General features: G+C 35.6%; 1 protein-coding gene across 2 annotated transcripts in view; it reads right to left on the reverse strand.

The window, feature by feature from the left end:
• Window positions 1–8,543: 8,543 nt before the first annotated feature.
• Window positions 8,544–16,219, reverse strand: part of LOC127873905 (REST corepressor 1-like) — a 29,280-nt gene continuing 21,604 nt past the window's right edge. For both annotated transcript variants that reach the window (XM_052418015.1, XM_052418016.1), the window contains exon 13: window positions 8,544–14,322. In XM_052418015.1, the coding sequence (XP_052273975.1) occupies window positions 14,241–14,322 (82 nt within the window). In that variant the 3' untranslated portion in view covers window positions 8,544–14,240. The remainder of the gene's footprint in view (window positions 14,323–16,219) is intronic.

The following is a 16,219-nucleotide window of genomic DNA, read 5'->3' on the forward strand; positions in this document are numbered from 1 at the left end:
GTCAAGTATATCTACTACCCAGGCCTTGCATTTACATATGAAACCTAGGAATCTGAACTTCGGATTTTGTTAAGTTAAGCTAAGTTTGAAGCTTTTCCTAAGACATGAATTTTTCTGAATTGAAAGTATTATTTCAAGGTTTGTTAGGGTCCGTTCTATATCAGTAAGAGCTGAATGTATTTTCAGTTAAATAAATGCATATATCAATATATTCGCCATTAACGTTTTTTCTTTCGTTATGTTCAGCCTTACAAGATGGAACCTCCATCACTGTTATTTGTAAGTTACATGAAGATTGGGCATCAGGTGTGACTTCTACAGTGTTCACAAGGTTTTTCTTTTTTTTTGACCTAGTGACCTAGTTTTTGAACCAGCATGACCCAGTTTCGAACTCAGTCGAGGAATCAATCGGACAAATGTTCTGACCAAGTTTCATGAAGATCTGATAATAAATGTGGCCTCTAGAGTGTTCACAAGGCAAAATGTTGACGACGGACGACGGACAAAAGGCGATCACAAAAGCTCACCATGAACACGTTGTGCTCAGGTGAGCTAAAAAATGCCACGCCCCCTTGGCGGCCATGTTTTTCCACCAACCGGAACCATTTTTAAACTCATCCAAGATATCATTGGGACAAATCATCTGACTAAGTTTCATGATGATCGGACAATAAATGTGGCCTTTATAGTGTTAACAAGGTTTTACAAAAGCATGATATATCGCCATATTAGGAAAAATGCCCCGCCCCCTGGTGGTAATGTTTTTTAAGCAACCGAAACCATTTTCGAACTCATCCAAGATATCATAAGGACAAATCTTCTGACCAAGTTTCATGAAGATCAGAAAATAAATGTGGCCTCTAGAGTGTTAACAAGGTTTTACTATAGCCATATAAGGAAAAATGCCCCGCCCCCTGACGGCCATGTTTTTCAACCAACCGGCATCATTTTTTAACTTGTCCAAGATATTATTGGGATGAATCTTCTGACCAATTTACATGAAGATCGGACAATAAATGTGGCCTCTAGATCAGTGTTAACAAGATTTTACTATTATATATAGCCATGTACGGAAAAATGACCCGCCCCTTGGCAGCCATGTTTTTCAAGCAAACGTAACCATTTTCGAACTCATCCAAGATATCATTGAGACCAATCTTCTGACCATATTTCATGAAGATTGGACAATAAATGTGGCCTGTAGAGTGTTCAAAAGGTTTTACTATAGCCATATATCGCCATATCAGGAAAAATGCCCCGCCCCTTGGCAGCCATGTTTTTCAAGCAAACGTAACCATTTTCGAACCCATCCAAGATATTATACAGACCAATCTTCTCACCAAATTTCATGAAGATTGGACAATAAATGTGGCCTCTAGAGTGTTAACAAGGTTTTACTATAGCCATATAAGGAAAACTGCCCCGCCCCCTGGCGGCCATGTTTTTTCACCGACCTGGACCATTTTCGAATTCGTCCGAGATATCAATGAAACCAATGTTTTGACCAACTTTCATGATGATTGAGCAAAAATTGTGACTTCTAGAGTGTCCACAAGGTTTCTCTATAGCCATATAAGGAATACTGCCCCCCCCCCCTGGCGGCCATGTTTTTCAACGGACAGGAACCATTTTTGAACTCAACCAACATATCATTTAGACAAACATTTTGACAAAGTTACATGAAGAATGGGCATTAAATGTGACTTCTACAGTGTTCACACGGTTTTTCTTTTTTTTGACCTAGTGACCTAGTTTTTGACCCAGCATGACCCAGTTTCGAACTCAGTCGAGGTATCAATGGGACAAATCTTCTGACCAAATATCATGAAGATTAGACAATAAATGTGGCCTCTAGAGTGTTCACAAGGCAAAATGTTGACGACGGACGACGCACGACGGACGACGCACGACGGACGACGGACAAAAGGCGATCACAAAAGCTCACCATGAGCACATTGTGCTCAGGTGAGCTAATTAAACGTATGAAAAAACATTCTTACCGTGCTTGTTGTTGCATTATGCATCAAAACTAACTGTCCAGCGCCGTTTGAAACCTTTGTTTACATACATTTCAACTAACCGACATTTTAAACACACGAGTGATTTCATTGGTCCAATGCGAAGGTGTGTCTTTACAACTGAAGATTTCATACATTAATTCTGTCTGATCGGTGTCAAGTAGGTTACGCGAGTTGTGTATCGTGTTATTTCTTAAAATTTGACCCAGCATTTGTAGAAATATAACAAGATATATACATTTCTAGAAAAGAAATTCATTTCTGCGTTTAATAAGACCAAGATCGTGAAAATCGCTGGACAATTGATGAAGTTATGGCTGTTCAAAGCGATGCATCCCGATTTCGGGTAATTTTGAGTTCGATACCTTGTTATATATATATTTGAAAGTGATTTTTTTTCCAAAAAAGTTTATTGTTCGTTATAATATGATTATTTATCATTCAAAATGATGTTTTCACTTATTAATATCATAGCCACACGCTAACCACCTGTGAGAGTAACCAGTGCGGACTACACATATAGGATCTGGCACGAGTTGTCATATCATTGTGATATCATATTTTATTAAACGAGTTCAGGAATTTTGTTAGTAAGCGAGCCTTTGGCGAGCTTACTACCGAATTTCCTGGACGAGTTTAATAAAATATGGTATGATATGACAACGAGTGTCAGATCTTTTTTATCACATGCTTTTAAATGAGCAAAATAAATAGATCTAAATATTTACGCAAACATAATGATAAATCCCGAATGTTTTTTACATTTCGTGTCGTCAGTTTACGTTGCAACGTCATTTCAGCAAAATAACAAAATGCGATTGGTCAAAACGAAAACTAAGCCAATGAAAAAGCTTAAAAAGTATATTACATATGTGTAAGATAAAAATGTAGCACACGCCATACCCTGTTTCCCATGTAATATAACCATTACATATATTTTTTTCTTACACATGTATAATATACTTTTTAAGCGTTTTCAACTTTTCATTGGCTTAGTTTTCGTTTATTGACCAATCGCATTTTGTTATTTTGCTGAAATGACGTTGCAACGTCAATTCTAACACGGCACGCGACTTGTTTTCTATAGACAAAGAAGGAAATCAAGAGTGGGTTATTCTGCAATAATTTATGGACGGAGCTTAATGTTTCGAAAATAGTTCGGAATAAATAAAGAAAATATTGCAGTAAAATGCACGTGCTAAATCCCGCTCTAAAAGGAATGTAATAAATGTAGCATGTATAAAAATGTAATGAAACAACATAAACTGTATATTTGGTGATAAGTGGCATAACCACGCCTGCAAACAATGTTGATTGTTAAGAAACGTAATTAAGAAAACATTTTTATCATACCACCGCATTGATATCTGCCTGATATAGCGTTGCCTGGAGGATGGTCATATTACTCGGAATAAATTATAAAGTAATCAGTTTTAGTAAAATCGTATCAAATTCAACAAAACAAACAATTTGATACCAAGATGTAATATATTTTAAACACCAAATGCAACACAAACAGCAAAAATCAGTTTTTTTTACAAGTATTAAGCGCGCGTGCTAATGACGTCATTATGAACACGTCAAACGACAATATAAAGAAGTGAAACTCCAGCTGCTGGAGCAGTATTGAATTCTTATTATATACGATTAGTTGGTCCTTTATTTATGGCAAGTGACCGATTGCCAAAACAGTACAAAACGGCACAAAACAGCACAAAACAGCACAAAACAGCACAAAACAGCTCAATACAAAACAACATAAACACATATAAGAATAAAGCTGGGGTCACCGCCTTGGAACGGTCAATGCAAAGCATTGGGGGTTTAAAGCGGTTTTAGAGCGCTCAACCTCACACTTGGCCCAGCAATATTCACGATACATTTAAAGGGATCTTTTCACGCTTTGGTAAATTGACAAAATTGAAAAAAGTTGTTTCAGATTCGCAAATTTTCGTTTTAGTTATGATATTTGTGAGGAAACAGTAATACTGAACATTTACCATGGTCTAATATAGCCATTATATGCATCTTTTGACGATTTTAAAACCTAAAAATTATAAAGCGTTGCAACGCGAAACGATTTAATAATTTGGAGAGTTCTGTTTTTGTCGTTAAATTTTGTGAAACTACGAAGATTGCTTATATAAGGTATAAAATACGTCGAGTATGTGTACTAGGCGGAATAGCTCAGTAGGCTAAAGCGTTTTTACTAGGGATGTCACCGAATATCCGAATATCCGAATATTCGGTCCCGGACCGAATATTCGGATACAGTTTTCCGAATCGAATATTCGGAAGAAAAAATAAAAAAATCGAGTAATTTCAAAGACTTTGTATTCGTGAAATTTGCTTCAAACATTTAAAAAAAAAATGTTCCTCGTGTCATAATGTTTATTCCTGCTACGCGCGATAATGCGTCGCTATGGTGATGACATTATACCGGTCATAAATCCCGCTAATTGCCTAACAAAGACAGACACTTTGTGTCAAAATTATGATAGGTGCAAATCGCGTCGGCAATCAAAACACCGACCCGTCTTGATATAATAACTCGAATTACATTTAAAATGATCAAAGATTAAATGAGTAAAGGAAGTGCCGACTCGGTGTGAAAAACAAAAATGATCGTATGGTTATAATCACGTTGTCCAATCAAAAAAGCTTTAAGAAAATAATTTACTCAACCTCTAATGAGTATTTGCGTATCGTATGGTCCACACTTTAATTAATTACTCAATATTCAATCAGGTATTATACTTAAAGAAATGTTTTTGGTAGTTCGCCCTCATTTAATTAAAAATATTATAATTGCTACACGCATAAAGTAAATCTCTGTCCAAGCAAAATGCCACCTACGCCATCCGCTGCTTGGAAGTATTTCACGACATCATCCGATAAGAAGTCGCCGATCCAAGTGACTTTTAAACGTGGCAACTTTAAAAGACTGACTGTTTAGTCTGTTAAACAGGTTCAAAGCGTGTTGTTGCTATGTACATAATTCGTTTAAGTTCTGTTTTGTCATGTAATTATTTTGTCGTCATGTAATATAATGTTTCTCGTTCTATTGTTGATGTACAATATTAATAGTTTAAAAACAGTTTTTGTCATTCAATTTTATCACTAAAAAGTAATCAACAAAATCAGCTTAGAATTAGCGACGGCAACGCTGTGTCAATATTTAGTCACTTCCGGTGCACTTCCGGTAAAAACGAAAGTAGAATTCATGCAGTAATGGTACGGTAAACAAAGTTGACTTTTTCCAACAGATGTTGACCGAATATCCGAATATTCGTTCGGAAGGATGACCGAATATTCGAATACCAAAATCGGTATTCGTTGCCATCCCTAGTTTTTACTTCAGGACTCTGGCAGGACTCCAGGGGTCACTGGTTCGAAACCTGCTCCGGGCAATGTTCTTTTCCTTTTTTTAATTTTATTCTTGATTTTTTACTGGAGCTTTTACGATCCAATGTTTACATTTATCAATATAAAGCATTTAATGAATAAGTTAAAAAATGCCAAAATCTGTGAAAAGGCCCCTTTAAGTGTAAATAAACTTTTACCTCATAGCATTGTAACTAAAATTAAACAATTATAATAGGGAATTAAAACGCATTCAATTTAATTACCATTTAATTACTCAAAGGTAGGAAAGATACCAGAGCAAGAGAGTAACAACTTTTTGAGGAACGATGAAATAAAACTACAAACAAGTGTCAACTACATTCCTTCTTTATAGAAAAAGATTTAAGAATATAGCGCCATGTAGATTTAAGATCATCGTCGCGCAAATACAGGAAGAAGCAGCAATAATGGATGTAAAGGATCCATATTACATTGCTTGGTTGTTTATGTGAATGCTAAAAAATAAATCATACAAGAAAAGCCTGTCAAAGAGAAAATATAATTAAAATTGAACGCTTTAAGGTAGCGCACCCCTAATGATTTCCCGCGATTTATTTTACGCTCATTGCCGATCTTCAATGATCGGTTATTTCCGAGAGATGCATTTTATTTTTTTCAAACTTCGAATTTTGATATATGTTTACGTAATTCTTTTAGAATACATTATTTTCACAATAAATATTGACTTTGATCCAAATATCATCTGAAAAATACGATTTCGCGATTTCTTCAATCAGCGACGAGCCTTTTTACCTGTTTACTTATGTATATTGAATTTGAGCTTGTACTAATATAAAGCTGTCGTGGCAGAGTGGTTAAGGCGATGGACTACAAACCTTTTGGGATCTTCCCGCGCAGGTTCGAATCCTGCCGACATCGCATACTTTTTGCGACGCGTTTGATTTCTTTTCTAACGCAATTTGATTTAATATAGCATATAACCTATTTTTATTGTTAAATATGTAAAAATGTTTATGCACATCCTTCAATGTTTAAAATTAAAATACATTATGGCTAAATTGGGTGATTTACTGCTGAAAATACGGATGATGCATGTTGCATTTTTATTTCAAAAAGTAAACGGTCAATCCGTGTATTTCTTGGTATTTTTGCTGTATATAGTGTTTCTATAAAAACTACGTTTAAATATAACTTAAATGATACTATTTTGAATTTTATGACACTTTGTTTTTAACCGACCCAATTTTTACTTTGCTAAAATCACTTACATTTCATGGCGCTCTTCCATAGATAAAACTTTGTAAAAATTAAATGTCTGTAAAAGAATACTTATTTCATCTTGTTTAAACTTTAAACACCTTTACTGCATCTGTACACAACAACTGCATGCCCATATTTGGAAATTTGAATGAATTATGGAACTTTTATATACCCCAGGGGTGAAAATAATCTGGACAAAAGACGAGCGTGCGGGTGGTTTAAAAAAAAATCGGTATATTTTTTTAAAAAGCATGGAAAGCCTACCTACAAATTTGCATGTAGTTCAGTAAAATGATGCTGATTAAAAAAATAATTAATTAGATTATATTTGGATATGTGCCCATTAGGGGTGCGCTACCTTAAACTCAATGACATATGCATGTAGATTAAAATATTGAAAGTATGGAGTATGAAGAGATGACGTCACAAAAATCTATGTAGCCCGGGAACAGAGAAAGAATATCGTATGACGTAATTGACAAGCGAAGATACGATGACGTGAAAAAAATCCAGGGGCAGTGCTGTAACATAAAAATATTAAATGGGCGGTGCTGTAAAATTGAATTACTAATAAAACCAGCTTAGGTAATTAAATATTTAAGAATCAACCATACATTACATTAATGATTCCAAATTTTAAGAGAAGTCATATTCTTTCCCGCTTATACTGAAGCTTTTTTGCGATTTTTTCTTTAAGGCCGGGGACGTAGAGGTATGATAAACAGAAAAACATGTAACTGTTTGATCTTTTTTTAATATATCAGGCTCGGCACGAATAAAATAACGGCGAGGCAAGCCTCGCCGTTATATTATTTTAAGCCTTGCCTGATATATTACAAAAAGATCAGGCAGTAACATACATAGTCAGCTTTTCAGTAGCATCAATAAACGTGACGTCATTTAGTTTCGCCTAAGAAGGGCGGAGTATAGAAAAATATAGTTCACGTCCAAAAGCTTGAACCAAATCAATCAGAATCGTGTTAGAATCGAAATTATATTTTTCTATGATGGTTTGTTGTCGAATAACCCACAGTAAGGAGTATAGATGCGTGTTATCAAATCACTCGTGCTTCGCGTATATTCGTAATGGTTATATTACATGGGAAACAGGGTATGGCATGTAATGATAATCTGAGACGTCACTTCGCTCATGCATTAAGCCCGGTCCCATAGCGAGGCTACATTTCTGTAAAATAATCAAATTAATCAAGTCTACTTGTTGCAGATTACTGAATTGGGTTTTAACTTCTAGTATTAAATATTGCTTAGTTAAGTATGTTATGTGTTTATTATTCTAATGAAAAGATACAAACGCTAGAAGTGACATTATGCAAACCGATGTATAATGGAATTTAACATGTATTTGCAATATTACATTTTATGTCTACTCTACCACACATAATACATGTATTTTTAAACGGATACTTAATGTCATATATGACCACAGGTTTTTATTTTTGAAAAAAAAAATCTCTTGACGGTGCCTATACGTTCGTCTGGACGTTTTTCCACATACTGTACAGCCGTACAGGATTTCACCGTTCCACTGGTCCCTCTGGGCATTATGAGCATGTAGTCCTCGTTTTGTGAACACTGGGCTTCATCATTATGTGCGTAAAATGCCTTCCCGGATTAACCTGTGCAGTCCGTAGTCAGGGGCGACCCATTCCGCTTTTATAGAATTTTTATTTAAAGGAAGTATCTTCTGAACAAAAAAGTCGTTAAGGCGGAAAGTGTCGTCCCTGATTAGCTTGTGCCGTGTCGTTAAGGCGGAAAGTGTCGTCCCTGATTAGCTTGTGCCGTCTGCACAGGGCTATCCATGACAAACTTTACGCTCATGCATTAAGACCAGTTTTCCCTGATCCAGGCTCGTGTAAAAGCCACATGAACAAAAACAAGTAGTTATCAAATTTTAATATTTACATAAAGACATCACGACGAAACAACTACATATTTACATATAAACTTTAAAGACAAAACATGTATATTGGCCGTGCTCTGTGAAAATGGGGTTTAAAACGCATTGCGCTTAAAATGTCGTCCCAGATTAGCCTGTGCAGTCCGCACAGGCTAATCAAGTACGACACTTTCCGCTTTTGATATTTTTCATTTTAAGAAAGCCTCTTCTTAGCAAAAATCCAGTTTATGCAGAAAGTGTCTTCCCTGATTAGCCTGTGCGGACTGCACAGGCTAATCTGGGACGGCACTTTACGCACATGCATGAAACCCTCTTTTCACAGAGCGATGCTCATATGCAATACAGTAAGAAATATAATCAAAAAGAAATCGTAAGAAAGTCACAGTGTATGTAAGTGTCCAGTTGCCCATTATTGCAACCAATAAACAATTAAACAGCCTGACATGTTCACTACAAGATGTAAACAATATTATAACAAGTAGTTTAATTTTCTGATAAGTTAAAATTGATTTATGCAAACTACGATTTAAAAATATACTCCATATAAAATTTTATGCACACAAGTTACTTGATCCAAATGTAAACAGCCTTTAGCTGTATTGACCATTTTAGTTTTAACTAGGCCAAGGTGAGCTTATTAACACATTAAAATCGGGCCCTCAGATGATACTCAAAGGAACTAACCTGATCCAAGCAAGTAGGTAACACAAGGTTTCACAACAGACTATCCTTGTTGCTACAACTGAATAAGTTTGAACAGGACAGGTCCATTTTGATAATCATGCCAATTTGTGTGACTCAAATATCAATGGTAGGTGCACAAGCATTAATGCCCGTTTCCCTAGAATGAGGCTCAGACTAATAAGAAAAATGGTTACTTTTGATTAATAAAGTACAACTTACAAAAATTAAAGTTGAAATATCAAGTGGCAACACTGAACTCTAGTCCATCTGACTTATACCAAAGGCTATGAGCACAGAAATATAACATTTCTTATTACAAACAAACACAACTTCAACGGCTATAAATCAAAGAAAACATTTCATTAATCAGCTGTAAGTAATTTAAACAAGAAACCATCGGAGACTGGTGATGGTCCCCAATATTGTTTTTTTTCACAATATTGCACTATATATTCAGATAAAAGGAAACGTCTTGAGGGCACAGTAGTTGGGGGACAAGAATTGTTTATACAAAGTTTCAAAGGGCCATAACTCTGTGAAAAATCATCCGACCAGAAACCGCTGATAATATGCACATTTCCTCTTGGTAGTGAAGCTTCCCATAAAGTTTCATTGAATTCCAGTCATTAGTTGCTGAGAAATAGTCCGGACAAGAATTGCACTATATGTACAGTTAATGGAAAATTTCAAAGGGCCATAACTCTGTGAAAAATCATCCGACCAGAACCCGCTAATAATATGCACATCTCCTCTTGGTAGTGAAGCTTCCCATAATGTTTAATTGAATTCCGGTCATTAGTTGCTGAGAAATAGCCCGGACAAGAATTGCACTATATGTACAGTAAATGGAAAATTTCAAAGGGCCATAACTCTGTGAAAAATCATCCGACCAGAACCCGCTGATAATATGCACATCTCCTTTTGGTAGTGAAGCGTCCCATTAAGTTTCATTGAATTTCGGTCATTAGTTGCTGAGAAATAGCCCTGACAAAAATTGTGCACGAACGGACGGACAGACAAAGCAGCGACTATATGCTCCCTCAAAAATTTTTTGGGGGAGCATAATAAAAGTGACAGGAAAATATCCTCTACTATTAATATCTACAACATTTTAATTCGAAACACATCCTGCAACAACAAATTTGACATTTTATGCCTATTCAGCCTTGATAACAAAGTTCATACATTAAATCCTAAATAATTTTGTGAAAACCCGGAAAATAAAATGACAAAACGGTTTTAATACTTTAAATGCACACATGGAAAAATACCCGGTAATACATGTTACTTACTACTGTTGTATACAATAGATAACCATAGTACAATTGATCTATGGAAAGACAAGCAACATGCATTTTTTTAAAGTATATCCAGCATTTTGTAAGTATATCCACCGTGATATTTTCATTGCTGTCAGAACATTTTTGCAAAAAGATAAATTGTGACTTTTTAGCAATTACACAACTTGTAATTGGGGAATATTACAAAACAGTTTATTAATTCAGAACAAAATTAAAACTACTGTTTTATTGAATGACTTCATGTTTTAATGGCATTTGTTCATACAAAGTAATTATATTATTGCAACTTCCCTACGCATAATAATTAGTGAATTCTCATTTGACCTTTTTTTCCCCATTCAAATGCAGAAATGAGACTATTTGACCTTATAATCTCATAAATCAATCACTGAATCATACACGAACAATTATTTTGTTAACCAATACTTTTTTTCGAGAATTTTCATCAATTTGACACATTAACAATACACAAGTGATCATAATAGACGCACAACAGCATGAGTCAATACTCAATTACTGGAATTAAAAACATACCAATCTTTGAACACAGTGGACCATTACACAGAAATGTTCCCCTCAGCCTTTCAGTTGTTTGTCAAAGAGTTTGTGGGGAAAACTGGATCAGCAAACAGGCGCTTTGGTTTATCACTAGAAATGAGTTGTTTTTCTGGGACAACTGGGCTTAATGCATTTGCAGTCTGAACAGGCTCATCATTCTTTAACTTTAACCCTTTACCACTTAGATATGTATTTTGATGTGTTTGAAGTCCCTTAGAAAGTCACATTTTATTAAAGACCTTTCTTACTAGATTCAAGTTTTAAAGGCTTCATTCCCAACCCTTAAATACTGATGAGCAGCAAACATCATAAAACCTGAACAGACTGCGTGTTACTCGCAGGCTGTTCTGGTTTTATGCTGTTTTGCACATAGCCATTTTCATTTTGCTTCTGAGTGGGAAAAGGTTAAGCTTAAATTAAGCTTGGTTTTCCCAGAGACAAGCTGATATATAGGTGGCCTGTGCAGTCCTTGAAATTAACTCCCCAATAGTAAATTACATAGTTCTTCAGAAATAATGCACCAAACAACTGCAATAGAACAGAAAACAAGTATATGGCATGTTGGTTATGTCCTAGGTAGTCTAAAACAAAACATGAATGTCAATGACTGTTTATTAATCTTATGTTAAATGATGAAAATTAACAATGAATAATAAATAGATGAAACAAGAACAAAATGAATGCCTTACAAACACTAGAACACTGACTGGTGAATAAAACTACATAGTCTCACACAAACTAATTAAAGAGAAGCCTTAGGTCTGTACCGTTTAAAAATTCTAGATGGAAATTAATTCTGCAAATACTAAACACAATTGATTTAATATTAATGTTTGAAAGTTGTATGTAGAACTGATAAAATGGCTATGTGCCAATAAGTTTCAAATTAAACTGCATTCGGTTAAGACAGTATGTCCAACATGGTAGCAGTGATATAAAAAGTCCAAAAGCTTGTAATTTTAACATGCAAAAATCATAAAGAATCACACAAACACAATTTCCAAACCTCATGAAAACATTCTTGCAAAATAAAAATGCCATTCTATTGATGATTGAATTATATGACAATGCATTTTTAAATACAAAACAATTTGGAAAATCATTGAAAAAGCAGAGTATTTTAAGGTTGCAAAAGCTGTTTTCACTTAAGTTTTAAACTGTTACTCTTTTAGATGCGGATTTGTTTCACTAAAGATTTTAACTGTTACTATTTAAGATGCCCAGCGGTTTTCACTTAAGTTTTAAACTGTTACTCTTTTATATGCCGAGCTATTTTCACTTAAGTTTTGAACTGTTAATCTCTTAGATGAATATCAAAAGGGATCAGAAAACTTGCGAGTTGTTTCTATATATTTCTTACAATTATTCGTACAAACATAATTTATTTAAATGCATTTAATTGTTTGCTAAATAACCTATTGTAATGCATGTGTGTATGTTTAAAAAAAAACTTACTCAAAAGATTGGGCCACCTTTCTTTTCTATGTAAGGGGCAAGTACATGCTCAAAGCCTCAGCTATTGGAAATCAAATCACGATTCAGTCTAATACATGTGTATGAGGAATTCAACAAATGGGCTGTGATCTGTAAAAAGGGAGTTTAATGCATGTGCATAAAGTGTCGTCCCAGATTAGCCTGTTCAGACTGCACAGGCTCATCTTGGACGACACTTTCTTCCTAAACTGGATTTTTGCTAAGAAGAGACTATCTTTAAAATAAGAAAACATAAAAACTGAATGTGTTGTCCCAGATCAGCCTGTGCGGTCTGCTCAGGCTTATCTGGGACGACACTTTATGCACGTGCATGAAACCCTCTTTTTCACTGAGCACGGCTCAATAATTGTTTGTTCTAATTATCTTACAACAGTACAGATGTTCTGTAGAATGTGCGTATGTGTTGCAAGAAATTGAGATGCATTCATTCATACAATGTTACCAGTAGTAAGATGGAAAATGCACATACACACATTTGTACATACATAATTAACTAAACATTTTTCAAGAATACTATAAAAACATTATAAACACATTTAAATGGCCATAAAATAACTACTCAAATATCTTATTACCATACAAATAACAGTACATGTATCTAAATAAGTAATAGTTCTTTGTTCCACTGATCTCCAATGCAGTTCCATGCATGTTGAACAGAGATTTATATTGGAAATAGGAGCCTTGCTCTGAGAAAACAGGGTTAAATGAATGTGCCTGAAATGTAGTCCTAGATTAGCCTGTGCAGTTTTCACAGGCTAATCAGCGACAACACTTTCCACTTTAACTGGATTTTCACTAAAGATAATGCCTTTAAATGAAAAATAACCTACAAGCTAAAAGTGAAAATCTAGTTAAGACGGAAATTGTCATCCCTGATTAGCCTGTGCAGTCTGCAACGATGATTTACACTCATGAATTACACCAGTTTTTGTCAGAGCATGGGACATACTGACACTACGCTGTCTACACCCAGGGTGTGATGGTCTCTACACACCTCTCACTGCACTCAACAGCTGATCATGGCGGGTTGCTAGTGTCCTGCTGCAGTTGACGGACATTGTACTGTCATCAGTGTCACTAGGCAAACATGTCCTTACTTGGCAAACATGTCCTCACTATGCAAACATGTCCTCACTAGGCAAACATGTCCTCACTATGCAAACATGTCCTCACTAGGCAAACATGTCCTCACTATGCAAACATGTCCTCACTAGGCAAACAGGTCCTCATTAGGCAAATATGTTCTCACTATGCAAACATGTCCTCACTAGGCAAACATGTCCTCACTATCCAAACATGTCCTCACTAGGCAAACATGTCCTGGATATGTTTACTAACAGATACTACATGCTATCCCCATATCATATGATAAATTAAATAATGACCTTTTTACAATGTCACAACATTACCAGAATCTAAGTCATTTCCAAGCACCCATAATGTTCAACCAGCCACAACAAGTTTGACACCACCTGACATTATTTGTCAGTTATGCATCCAGTTGCTAGGCTTATTATTCCTGCGGTCATGACAGAGTCTATGACATTTGCATTTATACATTAAGTTCAACCAGCCATAAACGTCGACCAGTTTTGATCAGGTTTGGCCTCCACTTGCTTGAGTTGTCATGTTAGCAGTTCAGGCCTTGTTCTGGTTGGGTTTGATGAGGGGTGGAGGCTGCTGCAGAATGGTTCTCTGGGAACTGGGCACCAAGGGCCTACTGCAAGCACAGGGAACCAGTATGTGAGCCTCGTTCAGGGAAAATAGGGGTTAATGCGTGAGCGTAAAGTGTTGTCCCAGATTAGACTGAACAGGCTAATCTGGGACGACACTATACGCACTTGCATTAAGCCCAGTTTTACCAGAATCAGGCTCATATTTACTAATCAACTGGGACCAACATAAGTGGTAACTGGTAAAATATTTATGTAACATAAACATTATTTTCATTTATAGTTTGTGTTGCAACTAGTTTTCATGTTATTGAGTAATTTAACCATAAATGGTTTTTAAAAGATTGCACTGGTCTAGTCATCACTTGTTATATCTTGAATAAATTAAAATTATATCTGGTTATTATACCTATACATTTTTTGTTCTTTTGTTACACCTGCTAAATTAAGATATTAACTAGTGTTCTTAAAAAAATGCCAAATATGTGAACAAGTCACTTTAAAAGATGATAGTATTAATTTTGTTGAATTGATATTCCCCACCAAATAATTTTTTGTTTATAGATGGATGCATATCCATAACGGAACAATCATACAAAATAAATTTAGTGTATGGTTCTTGTTTTTATGTATTGCAATTCTCCTCATTGATATCTATACACTCATGAAGTTAAATGTGGAAATTGTGTAGCGTTTCTGAGATATAGCCTTGAAAAGTTGCATCATACAAAAACAACAACAGGTAATAACTCTTAGTTAAGAAAGTTTAGGGTTATGGTTCTTGAGCATGGCACTTATCCTCATTGATATCTATACACCTAGAAAGTTTCATGTTGATAAGAAAGTTTCTGAGATAAAGCCCTAAAAAGTTTTTTGGCAGACGGACGGATGGACAATTCCAATTCTATATCCCTCCGCCTTTGGCTGGGGGATAATATACAAGAGGGCCTGAAAGGCTCAAAGTCGCTCACCTGCGATTCAAAGGAACTGACCTATTCTGTGCAGCCCAAGATGTCATTAGAACAAAATGTTCTTACCAACTTTCATGACTAGTGAATACCCTGGCAGCCACGTTTTTCAACAGACCAGAACCATTTTCATACACATCCAAGATATCATTTAAACAAATATACTGACAAAGTTTCATGAAGATTCAGAAGTCCATATAAGGAAAAATGCCCCACCCACTGGTGGCCATGTTTTTCAAGCAACTGGAACCATTTTCGAACTTGTCCAAAATATCATTGATACAAATCTTCTGACAAAGTTTCATGATGATCGTACAATAAATACGGCTTCTAGAGTGTTAAAAAGGTTTAACTATAGCTATATAAGGAAAAATCCCACACCCCCTTGGCGGCCATGTTTTTCTACCAACCAGAATCATTTTCTAACTCATCCAAGATATCATTGCGACAAATCATCTGACCACGTTTCTTGATGATCGAACAACAAATGTGGCCTCTAGAGTGTTAACACGGTTTTACAAAAGCATGATATATAGCCATATTAGGAAAAATGCCCCGCCCCCTGGTGGCCATGTTTTTTAAACAACCAAAACCATTTTCGAACTCATCCAAGATATCATTAGGACAAATCTTCTGAGCAAGTTTCATGAAGATCGGAAAATAAATGTGGTCTCTAGAATGTTAACAAGATTTTACTATAGCCAAATATAGCCATATAAGGAAAAATGCCCCGCCCCTTGGCAGCCATGTTTTTCAAGCAAAAGTAACCATTTTCGAACTCATCCAAGATATCATACAGACCAATCTTCTGACCAAATTTCATGAAGATTGGACAATAAATATGGCCTCTAGAGTGTTAACAAGGTTTTACTATAGCCATATAAGGAAAACTGCCCCGCCCCCTGGCGGCCATGTTTTTTCACCGATCTGGACCATTTTCGAACCCGTCTGAGATATCAATGAAACCAATGTTTTG

This window comes from Dreissena polymorpha, chromosome 3 (assembly GCF_020536995.1).
Source record: "Dreissena polymorpha isolate Duluth1 chromosome 3, UMN_Dpol_1.0, whole genome shotgun sequence".
NCBI classification, from domain to species: domain Eukaryota; kingdom Metazoa; phylum Mollusca; class Bivalvia; order Myida; family Dreissenidae; genus Dreissena; species Dreissena polymorpha.